The 22,873-nt window shown below is 43.7% G+C and overlaps 2 protein-coding genes across 2 annotated transcripts in view; both read right to left on the bottom strand.

Annotated features, from left to right (window-relative positions):
• NUP133 (nucleoporin 133) overlaps positions 1-7,144 on the bottom strand; it is a 31,902-nt gene extending 24,758 nt beyond the window's left edge. The window contains exons 1-8 of the mRNA XM_064158514.1: positions 6,924-7,144; positions 6,008-6,126; positions 5,166-5,269; positions 4,178-4,285; positions 3,155-3,286; positions 1,089-1,259; positions 344-499; positions 186-256 (exon numbers count right to left, since the gene is read on the bottom strand). Of these exons, the coding sequence (XP_064014584.1) occupies positions 186-256; positions 344-499; positions 1,089-1,259; positions 3,155-3,286; positions 4,178-4,285; positions 5,166-5,269; positions 6,008-6,126; positions 6,924-7,114 (1,052 nt within the window). The 5' untranslated portion in view covers positions 7,115-7,144. The remainder of the gene's footprint in view (positions 1-185; positions 257-343; positions 500-1,088; positions 1,260-3,154; positions 3,287-4,177; positions 4,286-5,165; positions 5,270-6,007; positions 6,127-6,923) is intronic.
• Positions 7,145-10,793: 3,649 nt separating this feature from the next.
• Positions 10,794-21,291, bottom strand: LOC135183476 (serine/threonine-protein kinase PAK 3-like). Its single transcript, XM_064158513.1, has 13 exons — positions 21,186-21,291; positions 20,269-20,306; positions 19,538-19,699; positions 19,133-19,315; positions 14,884-14,956; positions 14,505-14,568; positions 14,292-14,340; positions 13,782-13,891; positions 13,545-13,662; positions 12,622-12,721; positions 12,163-12,359; positions 11,152-11,289; positions 10,794-11,051 (listed from the first exon to the last, which is right to left on the bottom strand). Exons 1-13 carry the CDS (start codon positions 21,286-21,288, stop codon positions 10,965-10,967), a joined length of 1,422 nt encoding a protein of 473 aa, XP_064014583.1. The 5' UTR covers positions 21,289-21,291; the 3' UTR covers positions 10,794-10,964.
• Between the last annotated feature and the right edge of the window lie 1,582 nt (positions 21,292-22,873).

Below are 22,873 nucleotides of genomic sequence, written 5' to 3'. Positions count from 1 at the left end.
AAAATTATGTTTTAAAAAGTGAAAGGAATTATTCTTAGTAGAGAATTGGTAATCCTATACAGACAGATAATGAGATACTTAATGCTAATATGACATATTTATGTTACCAAGAGTAGCACTCAAGTAAAAAATTGCAAGTTATTTCATTAGTGTAAATCTTACCAGACGCAAGTGCACTTCCTTACCGATTCTGTTGCAAATCCATGTATTGTATGTTTACTCCTCCTTTAATATCTTCATAGTTACTTTCAGAACCCTAAAAGCAACACATCTGATTTATAACTATACATAAACACATTACTAAACAAATCAAGAAACCCTTTCTAGGTGAGATGGCTCTTACCCAAATTGCATCTGTAATATGTTCTTTCAGGATCCTGTTGATATCCCAGCTGAGAATGTAACGTTCCGAGACATCATCAATCTCCCATTTGTTTAGATTTAAATTTGTTAGCATATAAAAACTTGATCTCTCTCCATCCCAGAGAACACTAGAAATCTGCATTTAAAACATAAACAGTTAAAAGGGTTAAAGAACAGCCTTAATATTTGGATACAGTCTATACCACTCTCAGTCTAAAAAATTTAGTTCCTTGGACAACCTACATAAATTACATTAGATGACTCCTCAGAAAACTCTTATTTTATAGATACAAGAACATCTATAAAAAGTATGCTTTTCATACTGTCTTTCAGCTTCTGCAGGGTTCACTGACAAGGCTCAACCCAGTCACCAACCTTTGGTGACTAAATGAGGAAAATAAAATTAGAGGTTATTGTTAGTTTTTTCCAATAGTAATCGGGAAAGACTTTGAATCATTTCATATCCCCCAGGCAGTATTTCTACTTTAAAGTCTCATTGCACTCAAATCTGAAGAGCAAGTTAGCACTCACCTTAAAAAGCATAAACTTTACTTATTTCTTTCTTTTACATTTCAAAGTAACATAAATGAGTTGAAACTTTTATATTTTTTCAGTCGCCATACAGCCTCACACAGTCTTTTCTCTTTCCTTTCTTAAATACTGAAGTTAGAAATTACAGAGAAAAAATAAGGCACTGTTACTATATAAAAGTTTTTCAAGCTTACCATATCACCATTTCCAGGAGACAGTATACCCAGAAGAGAAGAAACCTTTCTACCAATTCCAGAAAACATGCCCTGACCCTGTGGCAGGGCATGCTGATGAATCTTTCCCGAACTATCAGGTATCAATCGAACGAGCTGGCCTCTAGAAGATGATAAAATAAAGCTTCCTCCCTAACAAAAAGAAAAAGCAACTACATTAGAAAATAAAATTCACAATCCTGAGCCAATTCTTATATCAGATAAAAATGTGCCAGCTCATGAAGTGCAGCAGTTTAAGAGCTAATGCTCATTTTGGTTCTAAATTATAAACAAGAGGAGCCTTCTGGACATTCTTTTGACTATAGACTGAGTAGGGCACTAGTTGTAAAAAGAAAATAATGATAACAACTCTTAGCATTCACTGGTTTGCTAAGAGGGATAAAACAGCAACGTATAAACAGTTTTTCACTTTTTGTTCCCTTTGCCTTCTGCCTTCCACCTCCACCACTGTTCCTCTGTGTGTGGCTGAATACTAACCTTGACTGAACTGATAACATGTGACATCTTGCTCGTTTTCTGTCTAGGGGTAGAAAACGAGGTGGCATTGTGCCCTTCTGAGCTCTCTTTGTCCAGGGGGTGGAGGACTGGATTTCTGTATTATTTCTAAATTGTAAACAATTGTATATAATTTTGTATATATGCTTGTAAATTTAGCTGGCTCTAAAATAGAGCTTTATCTTACTTCCAAACCTTCTGAGCTAGTCTGGTGATTTCAGATTTGTTTGAGGGGGAATTTCTCAACCCACCTAAACAAGATGCAAGAAATCCATTGCACTTGAGGGCTAACAACAAAAAAGGTTTTGAGAAGCATTTATCACATAAAAGGACTGTTTACATGAACTTTCCATCTTATTCTCTTTTTGATTTCTATGTTTTCTTTTCAAACTTCTACATTATTCTCTGAATCAGTGCAGTACAGAGCTCACAGTATACTTTTAAACAATATCTTTAATTGCTCTCTACGGGTAATATTACATCTAACATTCATACAATAAAAATTCATTACACTGAACTTCCATGAGTGCATTTAAAAATTGTGTTATTAAGCACACTAACTTTTTTGTTGTTGGCTGTTTTTTTTAACAGCATCCTATTCTACAGGACACATGACAAATCTTTCATCTGGCTATGCCAAAAAGTCAAACACCTGACTGGTACTTAGCACTCGTAGATACACATTTTCTTAGCATTGCACAAAATTTTTATCCATGAAATTCCATTTTAGCTTAAGAATAGAACTAAAATCTTATGTAATCCTTGGAAGGAAATGATTAAAAGTGTTACTTTCATTAAAAAATGTGAACAGTCTTATGCATCGTGCAAAGTAAGTATTAATAAAAGGCTGCTGCTGAAAAAACAAGTTTAGTGGTATCCTAAAATAATATTTAGTACAGAATAATATTTAACATTGTAGAATATATAATACACAATGTGAGCAGCAGATGTTGAAGAGGTCATGAGACAAAAAAGTAACTTCAATTCACAATTAATTTTGAAGACATAAAAAATTTCATTGTGTGTAATGCTGAATTTCGAGTTTTCCACATTTAGGCACACTGACAGCAGAAAGCAGAATTTCTAAGAACAGTTAATATTTGTTAATTACTCTTATACAGAAATCTCTGAAATTCAGTCACTACTGGGCTACAACACAAGATGCTGAGTGTGTGGTCTAGAGATACAGATTAATTAGTTACCTTTTTTTCTGATAAGAGGATTTCTACCTCTGGAATCGAACACAGTAGTAACACTGATACCCCTCATAGGCTGAGGTACTGAATCAGTCCTGTTAACCTCAGGGTTGACTTCTGCATGCTTTCTCAATATCAACATTATTGTGGCTACCTGTCATCTCTGCTACATAAGATCATTACACTCATCAGTGACCTGGATAGCTCATCAGAACGTTTGATAGCTTGCTGTGCAGCATTTATTGGAGATTCAGGACCAATAACATGAAGCATGCTTTTCAATTATTAAATTAGGAATTAAACTAGTGTTTTAATACAAATTATACAGCACTGTACCTTTACTGCTGTTAGGAAACTGCAGAGAGAGCCTCCAAAGTCTGTAAAAGTCTCTGTATAGGAACCTTCATGTGCAACATTGGGCCAGTAGCGCACAGAGCCTTCGCTGGTAGCAACCATTACTGCCAGAGACTTCAAGTGAGAAAACAACAGAACACATAAGATAATTATAATTGGACTGCAGCTCCAGCTAAAACATGATTTTACATATCAAGATTGTGGGTGAAAACCACACAAAAAAGTAGTAAATACATACAGATGTGCACTGACCAAGCCTAGACCTGAATAGCAAAATGATTCTGTAGCATAACTTATTATGTGCACAGAATGCTATACCCTCTTATTGTGCTAGCAATATTTTCTACTGGTTCTTGATCCTGATAATTTAGAGTCTACTACTGAAATGCAAGCAAAAGATAATTACAAGACAAAAAGAAACCTCTGGAGAATTCCAGATGCCAAGAATTATAACCTACACAATGGAAAACTTAAAATGCCTACAATAAATTAAATACAGAAGCTGCTTGAGTGTCATTAAGAGAAACATCGAATCACAGAGCAGCTCTTCTCTTCACAAAGACACAAGGCCACAGTGTACCTGCATTAGAGCTTCTGACTCATGAAATGTAGTAGACCAGTCAAGGGAGGGTGCTAGTGTTTGCTCATCCGTATGAATTAAGCCAGTGTTGAAACCAGTGTGCATTTAAATTGTACTTGCTTAGAGTGAGTATTAGAATGCCTCGGTGTCTGTTAGCAGAATGCCTCTTAATTGACTGTAATTATGTTTGTAACAAAAGCACATAAAACAATTGTTAGGAAAAATACTACTTAACCTGATCTTGTAATATATAAATAGTGCAAGTTGAAAATACTACCAGAATCTTGTTTATTTCAAACATATTTATTGCATACTATCAACCTTAATCTTTAATAGATTAAATGCTGTTTTCAAATAAGTAAGTCCACGGCAAAATCCAGCGTGTTCAAAATACCTTAAAACACTCTAATTTAAAGGTTGATTACCTGCAGAGAAGGCGCCTCGCTGGAGGAACTGAGACAAGTTATAGCTGCTAAACTAGCGCTCCACTGGAAGTCACTGGGTGGCAGCTGCAGTTCCTTGCATTGAGATAACTGTACAAAAGAAAGAGGTCATAATAAATATCAGACTGGCTGAACTTATTCTCTGCCACAAAGGATTTAGACCTTTTTATTCTGCTTAAAATTAATTTTCAGCTAACCCAGACACTGCCTAAGAGAACCAAAGGAATCGCACAAGACATTTATAGGATCACTGTCACAAACAGCAAGCAGCTAAAGAACACCTACTTGTAAATTTTCAAATATTACTCTTTTTAATTATTTCTGAGTGCCTCGTACAACACTATGATATTGAATTATTTCCTTCAGATGTGAAATTATCTAATCATTCCTTAACACACCTAACAAGGCAGCAAAACAAAATTAAAGAGCTCGAGAAAGCTCAGTAGGTACTACCAGAGTGGAGAGGGGAAAAGGTCCTCCCTCCTCCTCTTTAAGGTGCAACAATCAAAGATTTTAAGTAGTTGAAATTCTCTGCAAGTATGAAAATGTATACACCTACACTCCACTCTAAGTGCAGAATTTGTGCAATTAACATACGCTGCACTAACTGAAAGACACTGATAGGTTTTCCTCTTACTATACTTGCTATTCACTGAAAAAATGTTGAAATGTAAAGGATCAACCTTAGTATTAAGCTAACAATTAATACAAAAATATTAAGTTCCCTCAAAAGCTTGAGTTTCAGGTATTGCTGTTAGTATGACTTCATACAATCTCTGCTGCTTCTGGGGGAAACCAGACAAATTCCAATTTAACAAGAAGCTCTTTCTTTAAAAAACCTGTAACTTGTTGAACTAGCATAGAATCACCATAGAATGTCAGACACTGGAAGAGAACTTGAAAGATCATCTAGTCCCCCCCCCAGAGTAGTATACAGATTTTTTTTTTTCCATCTTGATCTTTCAGTTACCTTGGCTACTGGAGACTGACCAATCTTCCAAACGATCAGCTTCTCTTTATGGACTAGCCAAGCCCATCCGCTTTCATCCACCTGAACGCTCAGCTGGTCATTAGCTACGTAAAAAGTAATTTTTTCAAGCATTCAGATTTTTAAACCACTCCAGAATAACCTTTAAACACATAAACTTTCATTCTCACATGAAAATATTTCTTTCCCATTAAATTTCATGTCAGAACTTCCATGTATTTAAGATACCAAGTTACTACATATAGGTTAAAAATCCATTTGACAAACTCAGCTTTGAGAGTGCTAAGCCAGACAATCCTAGAAACTACCAATTTACAGCAAACTGCAATAGCTTTGTGAACTGGTCAGCAATTCTTGAGGTTCTTTTTAAGATACACATTTTTGGCTCCCAAAGGGAAGAACAGAATAGAGGATAACTTATCATTTCTTGAACTCAAGTAAAGGTTTGTATCACTGAGGCTTTTAGAAGTGACAACAAAGGTGGATTAAAAATACATCTAAAAAACAGAGCATCCTCTCTAGGACACAACAAAATCAAAACAAGTGAAAAAGAACCAGTATGGAGAAGTTACTAGAATACTACTACTGGCCTTCTTTAAAATCTTGGCTTTTAGGATATACTGGTTAAGACTGCACAGGAAGGATGTTTACATGCACGTGTATTCACATCAGTGTTATTACAATTATAATTACATAGTTAAGCAAGTGAGATTCAAACCAAGGCACAAACATTTTGGTTTACATTGTAAAGCCAGCATCAACATGTTAACACTTCTCTTATGAAAACTGACATGACAAAAATAACCGATAAAGTCAGGTCTTACCATCAGCTTTCTTCAGGGCTTCCATAACCTTAACAGGCAGAGAAGATCCAAAAGATTTAACATCATAGTTAATAGTCTCGCTTGCTGAGGGATGCTGGATAACTCTGGTAGGAGTTGCTCTTAAAGAAATGAAAAAGCTATAGTTAGCCTCTTATTGTTTCTTCATCAGTTTAATCAGACATTTACTTCATTAGTATCTGTTTATAATTAGATACGATGAAATGGGTTTCTGTAAAGCAAGTATTATCCCTCTGGGAGCAGCATCCAAAGCAACACTTTGGTATCCTCTTCATTAATAGCTAGCTGTCATCAAATTCCTCTACTTTTTAAAGAGATCACTTTGAATACACATTCCTCTGTCAGCCACAAAATCACTGTTCAATTTCTGGGGCTCTTTAGTTTGAAGAGGAGGCAGAGAGGAGACCTCATTGCTGTCTACAGCTACCTAAAAGCACATTGTGGAGAGGCTGCTGGTGGTCTCTTCTCACAGGTAAACAGTGATAGAACGAGAGAGAACGGCCTCAAGCTGCAACTGGGTGGGTTTGGACTGGACATTAGGAAACATTTTTTCACAGAAACAGTGGTCAGGCATTGGAATGGGCTGCCCAGGGAGGTGGTTGAGTCACCAACCCAAACCATTCTACGATTCTAAACTACTTAGGACAGTCAATTAGCGAACAGAATACCCGAACTACTAAATACTTACGAGGAGGCTAAATACAAGCCATCGTGACAACACAAGGCCCGGGTTTCGTTCCAAAAAAGGGAGAGCGAGAAGAGAAACTTTCAGGGGCCGACCGGCGCGGGCCGACGCGGGCGGGAGCCCCGGCCGCACCCGGAACGAACTCGGCCGAACGGGGAATAGCGACCCTCGCACCTGCCGAAGGCACGGCTGGGTGGAGAGGGTGGAACTCACCGGGCAGAGAGGGAGCCGCTCCTCCGCGGCACCGGGGAGAACAGCATCGGGGAGCTGGCTGCCGCCACGACCGGCAGAGTCTTCCTGCCGCCCGGACGGGAGAGAGGGCTAGGGGCGGCGCTGCCGATGTTCCTGCGGGCCGACCCGCCGGGGGTGCGCGGCGAAGCAGGAGCTGAGGAGAACATGGCCATGAAGCGAGCAGCGGCGCAAGCCCGCGTTCCCGCCGGGCGCCGGCCGGTGCGTCACTTCCGGGCGCGGGAGCGCTGAGAGCGGCCGCGGCGCAGGGTCCGGGCTCGCAGCGCCTCATCGGCCGAGAGTGGCGCAGCTCTGCTGGCGAGCTGAGGGCGCCCTGCGGCAGCTGCAGGGGGGGAGCGGTCGGTCTCACCCTGACGGGGCCAGTGCCGGCGTGCCTTCTGTGCCCGTTTGCTGTGCCCGTTTAACTGGATTTTTTCTACTGAAAGAAACTAAATACTTAGCTGTGAGAAGAAAGAGAAAAACACAACAGTAATCTACATCCCTCAGTTTTCTGTTGAGAAACGCAACTAGTCAAAATGTAGATCAGACGGGTGCTTCACACACAAATAGGGTTCAGCTCCTCTCCTTGATCTTGCATTATTTTTTGTAGACCTTCTTACTTGGTTATGATTTGTGTAGCCTTCTGCAGTGTGACAACTGACAGAGCTTCCCATGACTGAATGTAGTGAGGGCACGTCAAACACTGAGCTTGACTCTGCTGCTGTACCTGTCTTTCTCCTTGGCATGAGGATGTTGGGATCATAGAACTGGGGTTGGAAGGGACCACAAGAATCATCCAGTTTAAACCTCCCTGCCGTGGGCAGGGACACCCTACCCTAGATCAGTCTGGCCACAGCCTCAGCCAGCCTGGCCTTAAACACCTCCAGGGATGGGGCCTCAACCACCTCCCTGGGCAACCCATTCCAGGCTCTCACTACTCTCATGCTGAACAACTTCCTCCTCACATCCAGTCTGAACCTACCCATCTCCAGCTTTGCTCCATTCCCCCTAGTCCTGTCACTCCCTGATATCCTGAAAAGTCCCTCCCCAGCTTTTTTGTAGGCCCCTTCAGATACTGGAAGGCCACAAGCAGGTCACCTGGGAGCCTCCTCTTCTCCAGATGACTGAACAGCCCCAACTCCTTCAGTCTGTCCTCATAGCAGAGCTGCTCCAGCCCTCTGATCATCCTCATGGCCCTTCTCTGGACACGCTCCAGCATGTCCAAATCCTTCTTGCAATGTTTGACTGAAGGGAGGATGAGAGGAAGGGGGTGTGGGTCAAGAGCCCTCCTGGAGACTTTGTTTCTGGGAGGGGTATTGTGTTTCTGTGTTACTTTTGATGTGTATATAACTGTGTATGTGTTTGTGTATATCTGCTTGTGTATTGTGCTAAGCTGTCAATACAGCTTCACTCTTCATTTCCAGCTCAGCCGAGTCTAGTCTGGGTGATCTCATAAGAGTAGGGGCGAGCAGGTAATACCCAAACTCACACCTTCATGCAGCCCTGTGGCGGGAAGTGCACTGCTGCAGTACCTCATAGTTGTTACAGACAAGGGGGTTAAGGCAGAAAGGCCTGATTTCTACCACAGCTACCCCAGTACAACGCAAGAAGACTGCCTCAGGCCCAGTGGCACAGCTTGCGATGGCCGTTTTGCCACGTTCTCCACAGAAGAGCCTGAGCGGCCATGTTCTGCTTAGAAGCTTGGGCAGCCATCTGTTTCGGACGGCCTCACAGAAGCAGGGGTCCCCTTGCTCAGATCTTCCTAGACTTGAACTAAGAGAATTATAATAGTGGGCGTACTTTATGTCCTGGTAGGGCATAAATCCTGTCGGGCAGATTTAATCCCTGGCTCTCCTCCTCCTCCTGTCGTGCTGGGGTCTGGGAGCGAGTAGATGAGCAAACAATAAGGGTTTGGCCCCAGCAAAGCCTTGAGGGCTATGGGGCTTAGCACCTCGTGTCAGGTGTCTTCTGCTGCCCTCACCATGCCTGCCTAGCCAAAGGAGGCAGGAAGCTTTGTATTCACTGGCCAGAACAATGGTGCCAGTGCCTGTTGGCCAGTTGGATTTCAAAATCGAGTATATAAAGGGGGGTGATTTAGAAAACCTCTCCTTTCTACAGCTGCCTCTCTGCACCGTGCCTTTGTCTGCACGGAGCATCCCCTCCTTTGCGGCTCGATAGCAGGCGGCCACACATTTGCAGCTCACAATAGTGTTTAAGGTCCCTTCCAACCTAAGGCACGGAGGTGAGGCTGACAGGTTGGTAATTCACGGAGTCCTCCTTCCTACCCTTTTTAAAGATGGGTATAATGTTTCCTTTCTTCCAGTCCCCAGGAACTTGATCTGACTGCCAGGACTTTTCAAATATCATGGAGAGTGGTTTGGCAACTGTGTCAGCAAGTTCCTTCAGGACTCTGGGATGTATTTCATCAGATCCCATGGACTTGTGGATCTTCAGATTCCTCAACTGATCACACATGCTGTCTTCACTTACAGTGGGAGGGACTTTGTTACCCTGGTCTCTATCTTGTAGACCAACCACATGAGAGCCATGAGGAAGGGGCTGATGGTGAAGATGCAGGCAAAAAGAAGTTGTTGAAAGTCTCTGCCTTTTCCCCATCAACTGACATCCCTGCTTTTGCTCATCAAGGGTGGGGATGCTTGCTTTAACTTTCCTTTTCTGGTTAATGTACCTGTAAAATCCTTTTTTGTTTTTCTTAGCATCCCTTGCCAAGTTCAGTTCCAGCTGTGCCTTGGCCTTCCTGATGTCATCCCTACACACCTGAGCAATGTCTCTATACCCAGGACATCAGATCTGCCAGCTTTGCTCTGCTCTCTTGTGCCTGAAGGCTGCTTCCCACAGGGTCTCATTAATTAACTCCCTGAAAGGCTGAAACTTTGCTTTCTTAAAATGTGGAGTCCCAGTTGTGGTTTTCCTTGGCTACACCTGCCTTAGGACAGTGAACTGCACTAGGGCATGGTTGCTGCAGCCCAGGCTGCCTTCAGCTTTGATATCCCTGATGGTTTTGTTCGCGTTTGTGACCAACAGGTCTAACAATGCTTCCCCTTGTGTAGGGCTGTTAATTTATTGTCTTAGGAAGTTATCATCTAGGCACTCTAGGAGCCTCCTGGATTGCCTGCAGCCAGCCTTGCTACTTTTCCAACACATGTCAGGGTGGTTAAAATCCCCTAGAAGGATGAGAGCCTTTGATTGCTTTGCCTTCTCAAGTTGGAGCATGAAGGCTTCATCAGTAAACTCTGCTTGATTTGGTGGCCTGTAGTAGACTCCAACTGCAAGGTTCCCCTTGTTGTCCTGGTCCCTAATTCCTACCCACAAGCTTTCAACCTGCTGAAGGCTATTCCTTAGTAACAGTTCTTTACACTCTTAACCACTTGTTTACACAGAGGGCAACACCTCCACCCCTTCTTCCTCTCCTGTCCCTTCTGAACAGCTTGTAGCCTTCGATAGCCACACTCCAGTCACAGGATTCATCCCACCAAGTTTCCATGATACCATGATTTCCCACCATGTATCCATGATACCAGGAAGTGGGCTGCATTCCAAAGACAGTGCAGCTGGAGTTTGTGGATGAAGGAGAATCTTTTTTCCAATTCCAAACTGTAGCAAGAATAGCCCATAAGAGGGAGTTAGTGTCTTTGACAAATAGCCGACAATTTATAAGGGAATGTGCAGCTTATTCACACAGTGAGAAGGAGGAGATTCTTCCCACTGAATTTGCTTAACTTTGGAAATGTTGGAATCAGCAAAGTATTTCTGGTCATTACCTCTCTTTGTTAATTTCTGCTTCATCTTAAAAATAAATAAAGGACGCAGAACACAGGAAGAACACAAATTATCTGTTTTATTTACATTTAGAGGGACTGAGCTGTTCTCTATTCTACCAAGAGGATAGTGATGAGTGGGGTGTTGAACTGTCCGTCAGTTCTGCAGAAGAAGAGTTGAGGCATTATCAAGCTTCCCTTTTAAGTCCTACTCCAAGATGTCACAGTAGGGTCTTGGCTTCAAGCACTAATGGATGCCATTTTTTGCTTCCTTTGCTGCAGTGATCAGTGGAATCAAGGTGGAGACAGGCCATCCTGATGTGACAAAGGGATGCTGTCCAGAAGAAGAAAAAGAAATGAACCATTACTTTTCCAAACTCAGTTACTCACAGGTTCCAGCAGTGCTCCTCTAATTACCAGCAATATGCACATACCTGCAGAAGGGCCTTGGCAGACCATCGCCTGTCCATATCCACCTCCAGGCAGCAGTTGAGAAAGTTGCGAAGCTCTGCAGACACTTCATCAGGGTTCTTCAACTTTGGTGTTCCATTAGCAGCAATCAGAATGTTCACCTAGATAAAAAGGAAGCACAAGACTTCATCTGCTTCTTTCATAACAGTTTCTTCTGTGGCAATGGGATAGAGATGATGTTTCTAGAACAACAAATGATAGTCCTGATAGAGCCACAGCTATTCCAACATCAAAATTATCTTGCCTCAGTGGTGGTTACATTGGCTGAGACAGCGTGAAGTACACCAGCAAAAGCACATTTGACATTTGTAAGACAAAGATCATCCAATTGTTTGCTGTCTTCTGGATGAAAAATGGTAACCAGATCAAATAAGCTGGTTAGCTTCTTCCTTTGGTAAAACCAGAAACTTTTGGAACCTCACTTTGAACATAGATATGTAAGCAGAAGATACAAACATCATATGAAGAAAAGATCAACTTGGCAGACAGCAGGCACCTGCAATTGTCCTCTGAAGCAGTATCACAATTCTAGATGAGCTTCACCTAGGTGGTACAAGACACACTTGTGCTGGCCTAATCAAAACAGTGAGGAAATCCACCTCTGTGGTGAGATGTGAGTTAGCCATGGGCACTGCTGTTGAGTTTAAAGAGACTCCTTTGTCTGCAGATATGGATGCAAGGCCTTTCCTAGAAATTTCCCAATTGCAGAAACTCGACAGCGGACAATGCTTGAGATGCAGCTCAACTTCAAAACCAGAGGAGACATTACAAGCATGGCCGATTTCTGAACTGGCTGTGTGTCATTTCTCCTCTGAGGTAGCCAGAGCTGTAGGCAGGTTATGCTGGTGTGCTTCAGTAGCATTTTCAGAAGCAAGCTTTGGTGGGCCTTGGTCATGCTGATGTGACTGAGATTTTGTCTCCTGGGAGACAAAATGAGGCACCGATTAGAAAGACAATGATAACTTGCACCTTACCCTGTTACACGTTTCATAGGCATACGGTGGTTCTCCTTCCGCCATCTCTATTGCTGTTATGCCAAGGGACCAAATGTCTACCTTGGGGCCATATGGCTCTGCCTTCACAATTTCTGGTGCCATCCAGTGGGGAGTTCCACAATATGTCATCCTTTTATTCTGCTCAGGGGTGATCCGAGCACAGAGGCCAAAATCAGCTGAGAAGAAAAACAAGTCTTGTTAAAGCCAGCTAGAATTAGGCCACCAAGCAAAACAACCCCCCACTACATTTTGTTCTGAGAACACCTGGTTGAATCTATCTGGAGAAGCAGCCAGACACTGGTTAAGCAGGACTGTAGCCATGGGAATGATGAACTGGCCACATTACTAAGCCTTCAAGTTCCATGCTGCAGCGTTCATTCACTTGAAGCTTTAGACTGTAAATCTTTCTGGGAGGAACTTGCCCAAACCAATACTCACCCAGTTTGACAGACCCATCCATTCCAAGCAGGATGTTACAGCTTTTGATGTCTCTGTGAATCATTGCATTGGAATGGAGGAAATCCAAGCCTTGCAGAGACTGGAGAATAAAAAATAAACATGAAGCTAAAAATGACCTGGTTTCATCACAAAAGAAAGCAAAGAGCTCTAAAAGATGTAATTTCTAGATGAATTGTGAGCAATGCTCAAATGTTGTGCTGTCAAGAGGCACAGATTGCTGCTCCAACACCAGAAGAGTAATAACATTTGAAAGAAAGGCCTACAGGCTTTTGTAAAAGATATGTCCACTGTTACAAAGTGTCCTGTGAAAACACAGGCAGAGTGGCTGTTGCTGCACTGAATGTGCTACCTCCATCTATACGAAAAGCGGATTGCAAATGAGAAAGTCCCTTGCCTCAGTACGAAGTAGATCACTTTCAGTGGGGGGGGTTGCATGACAGAGATTTTGTGGTCAGGCTCTACAGCAGGTTTGAAAGAGCCTGTTAGTCAATTCCCAGAAGCTAGCACTCCATTTCGGGTGGAAGGCTGTCCATGTCCTTCCATGCTGAAGACTCTTTGCAGTTTGGTTAAATTCTGTCAACAGCACATTTGCTTTTACAAGCAAGGAATGCAGTCCAGGCACACTCCAGGGAAAGACTGAAGTGGCAAAGTTGAGAAGGGCAAAACTAGGATAACGAAGAGACAGTACAATATGAATACTGAAGAGGATAACAACAGCTTTGAAGAAGCGCAGTGTTACTGGCAAGCAGTTCACGGAAGATGTCCTTTCCTCTCCATATTGTAAAAGCAGCAGGGAAACCAAAGCACCAAAGCCTCTGAAGATGACATCACTCAGATTCTCACCACCAGTGGAGAAGGACCATCCTGTCCAAACAATAGGAAGCAAATGCAGCATCCCTTACCTCCCTACAGACAGCTGCAATCTGTCCTTCCTCCATATACACCTCTTTAATAACATCATCCAGGGAGCCTCCAGCCAGGTATTCCAGAACCAGCCACAGTTCATTATCCACCACATAGCTGGAAAGAAAACAGTGGCAGAGCAGAGCAGTAATAAAAGCGTCAGTTTTTTGCCAGTGAGTATCTTTGGCTTGCAACATGCGGAAGAACATTCACCTGCTAAGAATAGAACCACTCACCTGTCTAAATAGTTGACAATGTTTGGGTGCTTGTGTTCCCGTATAATCAGGATTTCATTCATTAGAACCCTTTCAGACTCTTTCCTGATGGTCATGTGCTTAATAGCCACCTGAATGATATTGAAAGGCATTTACTTCAGTAGTCTGTTGCATTGGATCAGAATGAACATACCAGGAGTGTTGCGGAAGTGTCAGAGCCAAGCCGTGCCAAACTATCTTCTCCTCAGACTGAGAAGCCCAGTCCCATACATGACAGCACCCCTACACCTCTGCTGCTTTGGGATCTGGTTACAGGACACAGGGCCATGGACATTTGGCCTTGTAAAATCTAGAGAAATCCTCTTGACATGGTCCCGCACAAATCTCTATCAACACACTCTGAATCTACGTTCTTCTCGAATGCACTTTGTTTATCACCTCTCTCTTAGAGCAGTTACAAAGGGTAGCACTACAGCCCCATCCCCAAGCTGACATCTGAGGGGAAAGCACTGAAGACCTGCAGAATCTCACCTCTCCTTTAGTGTCGATTTCGACAGCTCGGTAAACAGCTCCATATCCCCTAGAAACAGAACAGCAGCAAGAAATGAGAATCTGAAAAAGGCTTTTGACATGCTGAATGGAGCAGAAACACCTTCCCACAAGTGCTGCACCAAACAGGAGAGACCAACACTAAAGCCTGCTGCTTGCATAAGTACTTGTATAAGAAACTGTGGTTGGATTTACCCTTGGCCGAGTTTTTCAGTTTCTAAGTATTTCTTCTGGGGGTGTCCCACGCTCACAATGCTCCCTGAAAGAAACAAAATTAAAGATGCTTACTGAAAGGTGCAGCAGACCAGGCCACAGCCTTCTGCTCAGCCAGAATCTCTGCTTTTGTCTTTGCCATAGCGGGAAGCTCAGGCCAACTCAGCCCAGTCACAGCTGCTCTCAGAGGCAGAAGCAACAGCCAGAGTTCCCTCTGGCTTCCTCCTGGGACAGTGTCAGCTTGTGTAGGGAGTTGTGAGTGACTCTGGACACTCAACTGCAAGTGAACATTTGGCACATGTAATTGGGAGACATACATACAATGCCCTGCTTTCTCAGAGCAGAAATACAGACTACGTACTCAGTTTGTCCAGGACGTCCTTGTTTGCCGCTTTGAATTGTTTCTGCTGCCCGTATGTCTGACTGTATGAGTCCTGCAATGAGAAATTGGTTAAGGTTCAGAAAGCTGGCTTGCAGTGATGCCCCAGAGGTGCTATTTTGAGTGCAGACCCTTGGGAAATCCAATCTGCCACATGCAGGACTCTTCACAGTATCACAGTATCACAGTATCACCAAGGTTGGAAGAGACCTCACAGATCATCAAGTCCAACCCTTTACCACAGTGCCCAAGGCTAGACCATGGCACCAAGTGCCACATCCAACCTTGCCTTGAACTGCCCCAGGGACGACGACTCCACCACCTCCCCAGGCAGCCCATTCCAGTGTCCAATGACTCTCTCAGTGAAGAACTTTCTCCTCACCTCGAGCCGAAATTTCCCCTGGCGCAGCCTGAGGCTGTGTCCTCTTGTTCTGGAGCTGGCCACCTGAGAGAAGAGAGCAACCTCCTCCTGGCCACAACCACCCCTCAGGTAGTTGTAGACAGCAATAAGGTCACCCCTGAGCCTCCTCTTCTCCAGGCTAAACAACCCCAGCTCCCTAAGCCTCTCCTCGTAGGGCTTGTGCTCAAGGCCTCTCACCAGCCTCGTCGCCCTTCTCTGGACACGCTCAAGCATCTCAGTGTCCTTCCTAAACTGGGGGGCCCAGAACTGAACGCAGTACTCGAGGTGTGGTCTGACCAGTGCAGAGTACAGGGGCAGAATGACCTCCCTGCTCCTGCTGACCACACCACTCCTGATACAAGCCAGGATGCCACTGGCTCTCTTGGCCACCTGGGCACACTGCTGGCTCATGTTCAGGCGGGTATCAATCAGTACCCCCAGATCCCTCTCTGTCTGGCTGCTCTCCAGCCACTCCGACCCCAGCCTGTATCTCTGCATGGGGTTGTTGTGGCCAAAGTGCAGCACCCTGCACTTTGAGCTATTGAACCCCATCCCATTGGCCTCTGCCCATCTGTGCAGGCGGTCAAGGTCCCGCTGCAGAGCCCTTCTGCCCTCCAGCTCAGTCACATCTGCCCCCAGCTTAGTGTCATCTGCAAACTTGCTGATGACTGACTCGATGCCCTCATCCAGATCATCTATGAAGATGTTAAAGAGGATGGGGCCCAGCACTGATCCCTGAGGGACACCACTAGTGACTGGCCGCCAGCTGGATGTGGCACCATTCACCACCACTCTCTGGGTCCGGCCCTCCAGCCAGTTCCTAACCCAGCACAGAGTGTTACCATCCAAGCCGCGGGTTGACAGCTTAGCCAGCAGTTTGCTGTGGGGGACAGTGTCAAAGGCCTTGCTGAAGTCCAGATAGACCACATCCACAGGCCTCCCCACATCTTTTTTTTTTTTTTTTTTTTTTTTTTTCTTTTTTTTTTTATTATGGGCTGCCCAGGGAGGTGGTGCAGTCACCATCCCTGGAGGTGTTCAAGAAAAGCTTGGATGAGGCGAGGGCTGGTTGATAGGTTGGACTAGATGATCTGGGAGGTCTCTTCCAACCTGGTTGCTTCTGTGATTCTATGTTTTTCACAAATGGGCTCTTCGTTAGTTTCATCCTAGCACTCAAATGCATACTGAAAATGGAAGTGCTCGAAACAATTTCTCACTCAATGTGGGGGGGGGAGAGGAAATGGTCTTGGAAATTTTGATAATGTTCTCAGGTATGGAAAAAAAATTGCATGTGAGTTTGAAATTTGTGTCTATGCAGAGGCAAGTATGTAATGGTCAGAGACTGTCATAGAGCGGTGCTGTGCTGTGTGTTCCATTGAGCTAGGAACATCATTGCAGGTATTTAGGAAACTGGTCCCAAAAGGTATGTGTGGCAATCCAAGCTGTTCCATGTTGAAGGCAAAGACTTGACATTCTAGAGTGAACCACAGGCATGCTAAAAAGGAGGAACAGAAATGATGCTTCCTGTCTTTTCTGTTTTCCAGCTGTGTTTCAGAGCATGACTGTATATATGCACATTGCCAGACAAAAGTAGCAGAGGCAGGCAAAAATTGCAGTGTGGGTGAAAGGAGTTGATCAAAATGGCTGAACAGATACTTTTGTATTTTTGTGTTTGAATTCTTCATCAAATGTCTGGGAAGGAGCTCTGAGACTTGTTTCAGGGGGGTTTGTAACCAAAATTTAATTCAAGGATGGAGAGAATGTGTCATGAGGGACAGATGGAGGAGGAGTGTGGCAGCAGCCCAAGGGTTAAGGCAGCTGGGAAAAAGGACAGCCAGGAAGATGGTAACAAAGCAAATGCCTACTCAGCAGAGTGTTTAATGCCAAAGATCAAGTTATGGCATGTAGCTGGTGATATTGCTGAGGTCAAGAGGCTGCAAACCCTTTTATGATGGTTATCTCTGTTTCTCAGCTTCCCATATTTTGACTTTACACTCCATTTTTCTTTCACCAGCCCTCATGGTAAGTGCCTAGATGATGGCTGTTTTACTCAGCCTTTACGAAAGAAGGGTAAGCCTCAGCCAGCATTTACTGTGGTTTCTGTTTCCTGTGTCAACAAATAGCTCTGAGCAACAAGAAAATCAGGATATCTTCACGCACAATTTACAAATGTAAGAGGACACAAAAATTCAATTAATAAGTGAATTGTTATGAATTATTACCTCTACCTTTTCTGAATGTAGCTCAGCAACTGTGTGCAGCCAGTCAAGGCAATAGGCACTCTTAAAAACATGAGGTGAATCACTTCTGACCTTGTTCTTCCTGCGACCTCAAAGCACTGGCTTACAGAAAGCTATACAGATATCTTGGCATAACCTCAAGAGTGGTTCAGTAAGTAGTTCACACCACTGACCATCTGCCTGTTACATCTAAGAGAGGTCTATTAGTGTTAGAACTAGAACATTCCCAAGCTGCAGGAGAAACTGCAGGACAGAACCCTGATAGGAATCATTGCAGTTGTTTTGTCTGCCCATTTACTACAGTGAAGTCATCTTATTTCTGCTACCATCACATGCAGAGACGCTATGAAGGAAGGAGCTCTGCTGTTTGATAGTACAATGATAGGCACCTCCAAAGAGCTTTAAATCTGAGTTTATCTTTCCATAATATGGTGGAAAAGTCAAACTTTTGTGCATCCTTTTGGTCCTTTCTACCCATTGAGGTGATGGAAAGCAATGGAATAGATAGAGATAGGTGCTGTTAACACAGTGCCAAGCTTCAGTTAGAAGCAACATAAATTATACGAGGCTCTGTACTGTATGGTTTTACGCTGCCCTTGCTCAGCTTAAATCTCTTAGAGCAAGTCTGCATCATCCAGCAGTTTACTGCATTGGCAGAATATGCAATGAGCAAAGAACAAAGAGCAGGGATGGGGAAATACATGGATGTGTACAGTTTATGATTCAATTTATGCAGTATCATGGGGGCTATACTTGGACATCTCTCCACACTTTTATTTCATTGGGGTCACAGCAGAAACAACCTGAGGGATTTGGCAGCATCATCTTGCATGTCACTTCAGGAAGTGTGCAGCAAGATGTAAAACCTATGGGAAGAGAAAAAAAGCTTTGCATTGTGTTGAAATTGTTAGGAACTTTACCAAATGCTAAGTTGACATGGAAACAATAACATGTGGTAATGAAGTCTGCATTTCCTCTTGAACCATATTTTGGAAACTGTCTAAACACCCATGCCTCCAGCTCTTAAAACTGTTTGGGTCTGCTGTCTATGCCCTAAACTGAAAGAGCACAAAGGAAAGGCTGGTTTTACAGGTGCTCATGGCTGGAAGCAATTTCAGTCTTCACTGATTTTCTGAAACACAATGAGTTTGCCTTGTTGCAAGTTAAGGGTGTAGTCTAAGCTGTTCATTTAGCTTATTTGAGCATCGTGGGGAGGGACAGGTACCTCCAGGGGACAGCTTCTCCCACGTACCCTGCAAGGCTGTTACCTGACTCTGACCACTGCTCTCTCCACAGAAGACAAGAGAGTGTACACAGATACTTTGGGCAAGGTTCTCCCTTTTACCCCAGCAACATTCAAAGACACAATGCCCCCTTTTATGCTGTGCCTAATTCACACTCCCTGTCAGAATGACAGAAAACTGAGGTCTAACATGAGACATCAAAACAGATCTTCCTGGTGTCAGTGGGTTTGGTGAAGCACTAGGTCATGGCAGGAATCCAGCCCTCAGAATCTTCCTCAAAAGGCTGTCTGATCAGCAAATGCCACTCTGAATGCCACACCACAAACAGTGCTGGCCAAAGCTGGACTTACTGATTTACTGTGTTCAGACTGTGGCATCATAACAGGGACAGGCTCATAGTCATCTTCCCAGTTTTCGCCACTTTCAGCCTCATCACATTTATCCTCATGTTTTCCATCTTTATCTCCTTCATCTTTGACCTCTTCATCAGAAAATGATGGAGTCATCAGGCCTTGTGATCCTGGTTGTGCACTCTGTGGACATAGGAGCAGAAGGGAAAGTCACCATTTTGGCACTTGGAGGTCTGCTAAATACAGACAGCTTCGGTCTGCTTTGACATCAGAAACCAAAGCAGAGCACAATGCCTATATTCCCACAGGCCTCAGTTCTAAGTTACACTTGACACATATATCATGGTAGGGCTCCAGCTCTTCATCCAAGGGCTGTCTGATCAGGAAGATGCTGGTTTGGCTTACATCAAATGGAGTGCTGACCAAAGCTGGGACTGATTTTGTCTGTTTGAGTTGGTGTACTGCCACAGGTTGGAGTTCCAATTCATACTCCTTATCATCAACGTGTTCATCCTCTTCATCAGAAACAGACACAGCTCGTGGCTGTTCTGATGCTGTTTGTGTTGTCTGTGGAGAGACAGGAGCATGAGTAAGAGTCACTGTGCTGTTTAATTCATTTTGGTGTTTTCCATTCTGACTGAAAACAACTAAATCATTCCCACCCTTAGTCAGGAATTTGGTTATGGGGGCAAAGGTTTTTGTTCCTTTACTCGTGAGGTAATCATATTGCCTGTTTGCCTGATTTTCCCTGTGCAGTAGCTCTTTATTCTCCACCACCTTGTTCTGCACCAAACCATGACCTAACATAGGATTCAGCTGATCTTTAGGCAGGCTCCAGCCCACAGGAAAGATGGACATCTCATTTTCATTCCTGTGCTTTTTTTACACAGATGGGCATGTGGCTGCCCTTCTGCACATGTACTGGGCACACTGTCATAGAGTTACACACACACAGAGTGTTGTAGTTTGGGTGACATTCAGTTCCATTGCCAAACTTTGACAGGGAAATGGGACAAGTGGCAGCTCATCTGGCCCAAGCAGGGAATGACGTGTCAAGCATTCCAAACACAAGCTCACAGCACACTCCACTGTTTTTAAACACTGTGAAAGTAGTAAAATGTGGCTTTCAGACTCACAGAAGGATGAGCTGCTCTGAATCCATGGATGATTTTGTCTGCAAGGGAAAAAAAGCAAGATGCTGTCATAAAACTGCCTGGTGTGAGGAGCCCCACAGAACAAGCACATCCAAAAAGCTGGCATCTTTCTTTTACAACATCTCTCCAGTATCAGCACTTATTTCACACAGCACACACGATATCAGGGTGATATTATATTAGCATATTCTTTTCCACTGTCTCTGTTTTTTGCCCTGCTGCTAATAAAGCTTTTTATCCCTGTTTCTTGTTTTTAGGTTTCTTTTTCTTTAACTTAGCTTACATCCTTTGATCCACTTTAGTTGCTACAAAAGTTTCCCAATTAAAGCTTCCCCAGATTCTCCCTTAGTCATAGCAGATATGTTCTGAAACAGTATAGTAACAGCTCCTGAGATCAGGAGCACATACCAACTGCATTGGAGGAACTTTGCATTTGTTCACAACAGTAACTGCTGCTTTAGCAACTATTAAGTGTAAAGTTAGACAGTAAAATCTTTTCGTTATGCTATTTAGAGCAAAGATGCTTCTCCTCCAGGGAAGAGCAATGTTATGAAAATCTGGAGGGAACAGCACAGGTTTCAGATGGACTTCTGACAAGCTCTCCTTATTTGCACTTTCAAATGTGTACTGTCTGAACCAGCAAAATGACAGAATCCACTGCCACAGACTGTCACATCTAGGGAACTGAAGCCTTGCTGCTTCAATTACAATGGTTGTCCACAGCTTGTTGGACAGTCATACCCTTAGGAAGCGAAGCTGTAGACTGAAGCCTTACCAAACCAATGGTATCTTAATAGTATTCTTGTTTAAGAACCAGCTTGGCTATTGAGGAATACTAAAGTAACACATCCATACAGGAACCAGATTTGATGCTCTGTCTAGTAAGAGCTTCTACTTACTTGCTAACAGTTCTGTCATGAGCCAGGGTTTGTCCAGCAAAAAATTGCAAGCATTGCCAAAGTCAAAAAGAAAGCAAAGCCCATCATAGAGCCACGCTGCCATTTTTGCAGTGCCACGCAGCAATGTCCCAGGCTGCAGACACGCGAAGGAAAAGAGCCTCAATCAGGAGGATCCTGTTGAGAAGAGCACGAGTCGCAGACTGCTCTGAACAATGAGGCCTCAGGCACTACTACTTATATGCTCTGCTGACAAGCCTTTGACATCATAACAGCAGCCATGCTAGGTTTGCTTGTGACATCATGCAGAGCAGCCCACCTCCACTACAGCTGGTTCACAGAGATCCTTGAATATTCTCCTCTTCACCAGTGATCGCCACAAATCCTCGTACTCCATAACATCTTGCTCAAGGGATGCAGAAGTAAGTCAGGCGATGCGGGAAACAGATGTGCCCACATCGCCATCAGAACTCTGTGAGGGAAAAAAGATGCACAGCAACAACAGCCAACATGACCTTTGGCCAGTAATGCTTCTGAACTGAAAATGGCAATGACTGCTTGTGTTTGATTGGGGTGTAGTGGGGTTTTGGTAGCATGAGAGGTAGCATGATGTTGGTGGCCCCTCTGAGAAGCTTCTAGAAGTTCCCCTAGCGGCAAGTGGGCTTTGGATCTGGGCAAGGCTGAGACAGTGAGCACTGCCGGAATTGTCTCTGTGATATTTCAGGGAGGGTAAGTCCTGCTGGACTTTGGGCAAGTTTTTAGAGGAGAAACATGTGAAAGAAACAAGTAGGAGGACACCAAGATCCATGTCGAGAAGCAGGCTGACCCCTTGCAGCCCATAAAGGCTAAAAAGAAGAGCAGAAGTCCACCTGCAGCCCATGCTAAAGACCATGGAGTGACAGACTGTGCCCCTACAACCCACGGAGGTCCTCAGTGGAGCAGATAGCCACCTGCAGCTCAGGGAGTATCCCATGCCAGAATCATAGTTACTGAAATAGTTACTCTGTGCTCTTTCAATAACAACAACAACAACAATAATGTATTCTAACAAGAAGAGCAAATCTGTTATAGTATAATATTATTCACCAAATGAAGACTTACCGGGGAATTAGAGTAATAATAGAGAAATAATTTAAGTATGTGTGTATCTGTTATTGCTTCCTCAAGGGAAACCAGATGAGTTTTGTTGTGTGGTAAAATCATCACCAGATTTTTGATTCAGGTGAAGATCTTGACCAACACGTGAAATCTAAGTGACAATAAGTATGGACAAGGTGAATTTTTTACTATTTCCAGACAGAGAACTATGACCTTATGAAGATTAAATATAATTGTTCTGACTGAAAGTTAAATAAATAAATAAATGTTAAGAAATTGCAAAATGGAGGCGTGTTAATGTTTCTGATGTTGAAATTTCCTTGGAATTAAAGACAAGAAACCAAGGATGTTCAAAGCACTCTTGAAAATATAAACTTGCAGAGCTTTAAATCCAACATGTCCAGAGAAGGGTGACAAAGCTGGTGAGACGTCTGGAACACAGCCCTGTGAGGAGCGGCTGAGGGAGCTTGGGGGTGTGCAGCCTGGAGTAGAGAAGGCTCAGGGCTGACCTCATTTCTGTCTACAACTACCTGAAGGGAGGCTGTAGCCAGGTGGGGTTGGTCTCTTCTGCCAGGCAACCAGCAACAGAACAA

The sequence above is a fragment of the Pogoniulus pusillus genome, chromosome 18 (genome assembly GCF_015220805.1).
Source record: "Pogoniulus pusillus isolate bPogPus1 chromosome 18, bPogPus1.pri, whole genome shotgun sequence".
NCBI classification, from domain to species: Eukaryota; Metazoa; Chordata; class Aves; order Piciformes; family Lybiidae; genus Pogoniulus; species Pogoniulus pusillus.
This window is presented reverse-complemented; position numbering and strand designations above follow the sequence as displayed.

Bases quoted from the DNA above. Each gene is read 5' to 3' on its own strand.
- LOC135183476 (XM_064158513.1), bottom strand. From the start codon at position 21,288: ATGGCAGCGTGGCTCTATGATGGGCTTTGCTTTCTTTTTGACTTTGGC. The intron at 19,316-19,537 runs GTAAGCCAAACC...CTATGTCCACAG, and splicing joins TGGTCAGCACTCCATTTGAT to AGTGCACAACCAGGATCACA. The intron at 11,290-12,162 runs GTAAGGTGCAAG...CTTTTTATCTAG, and splicing joins CCTATGAAACGTGTAACAGG to GTGAACATTCTGATTGCTGC.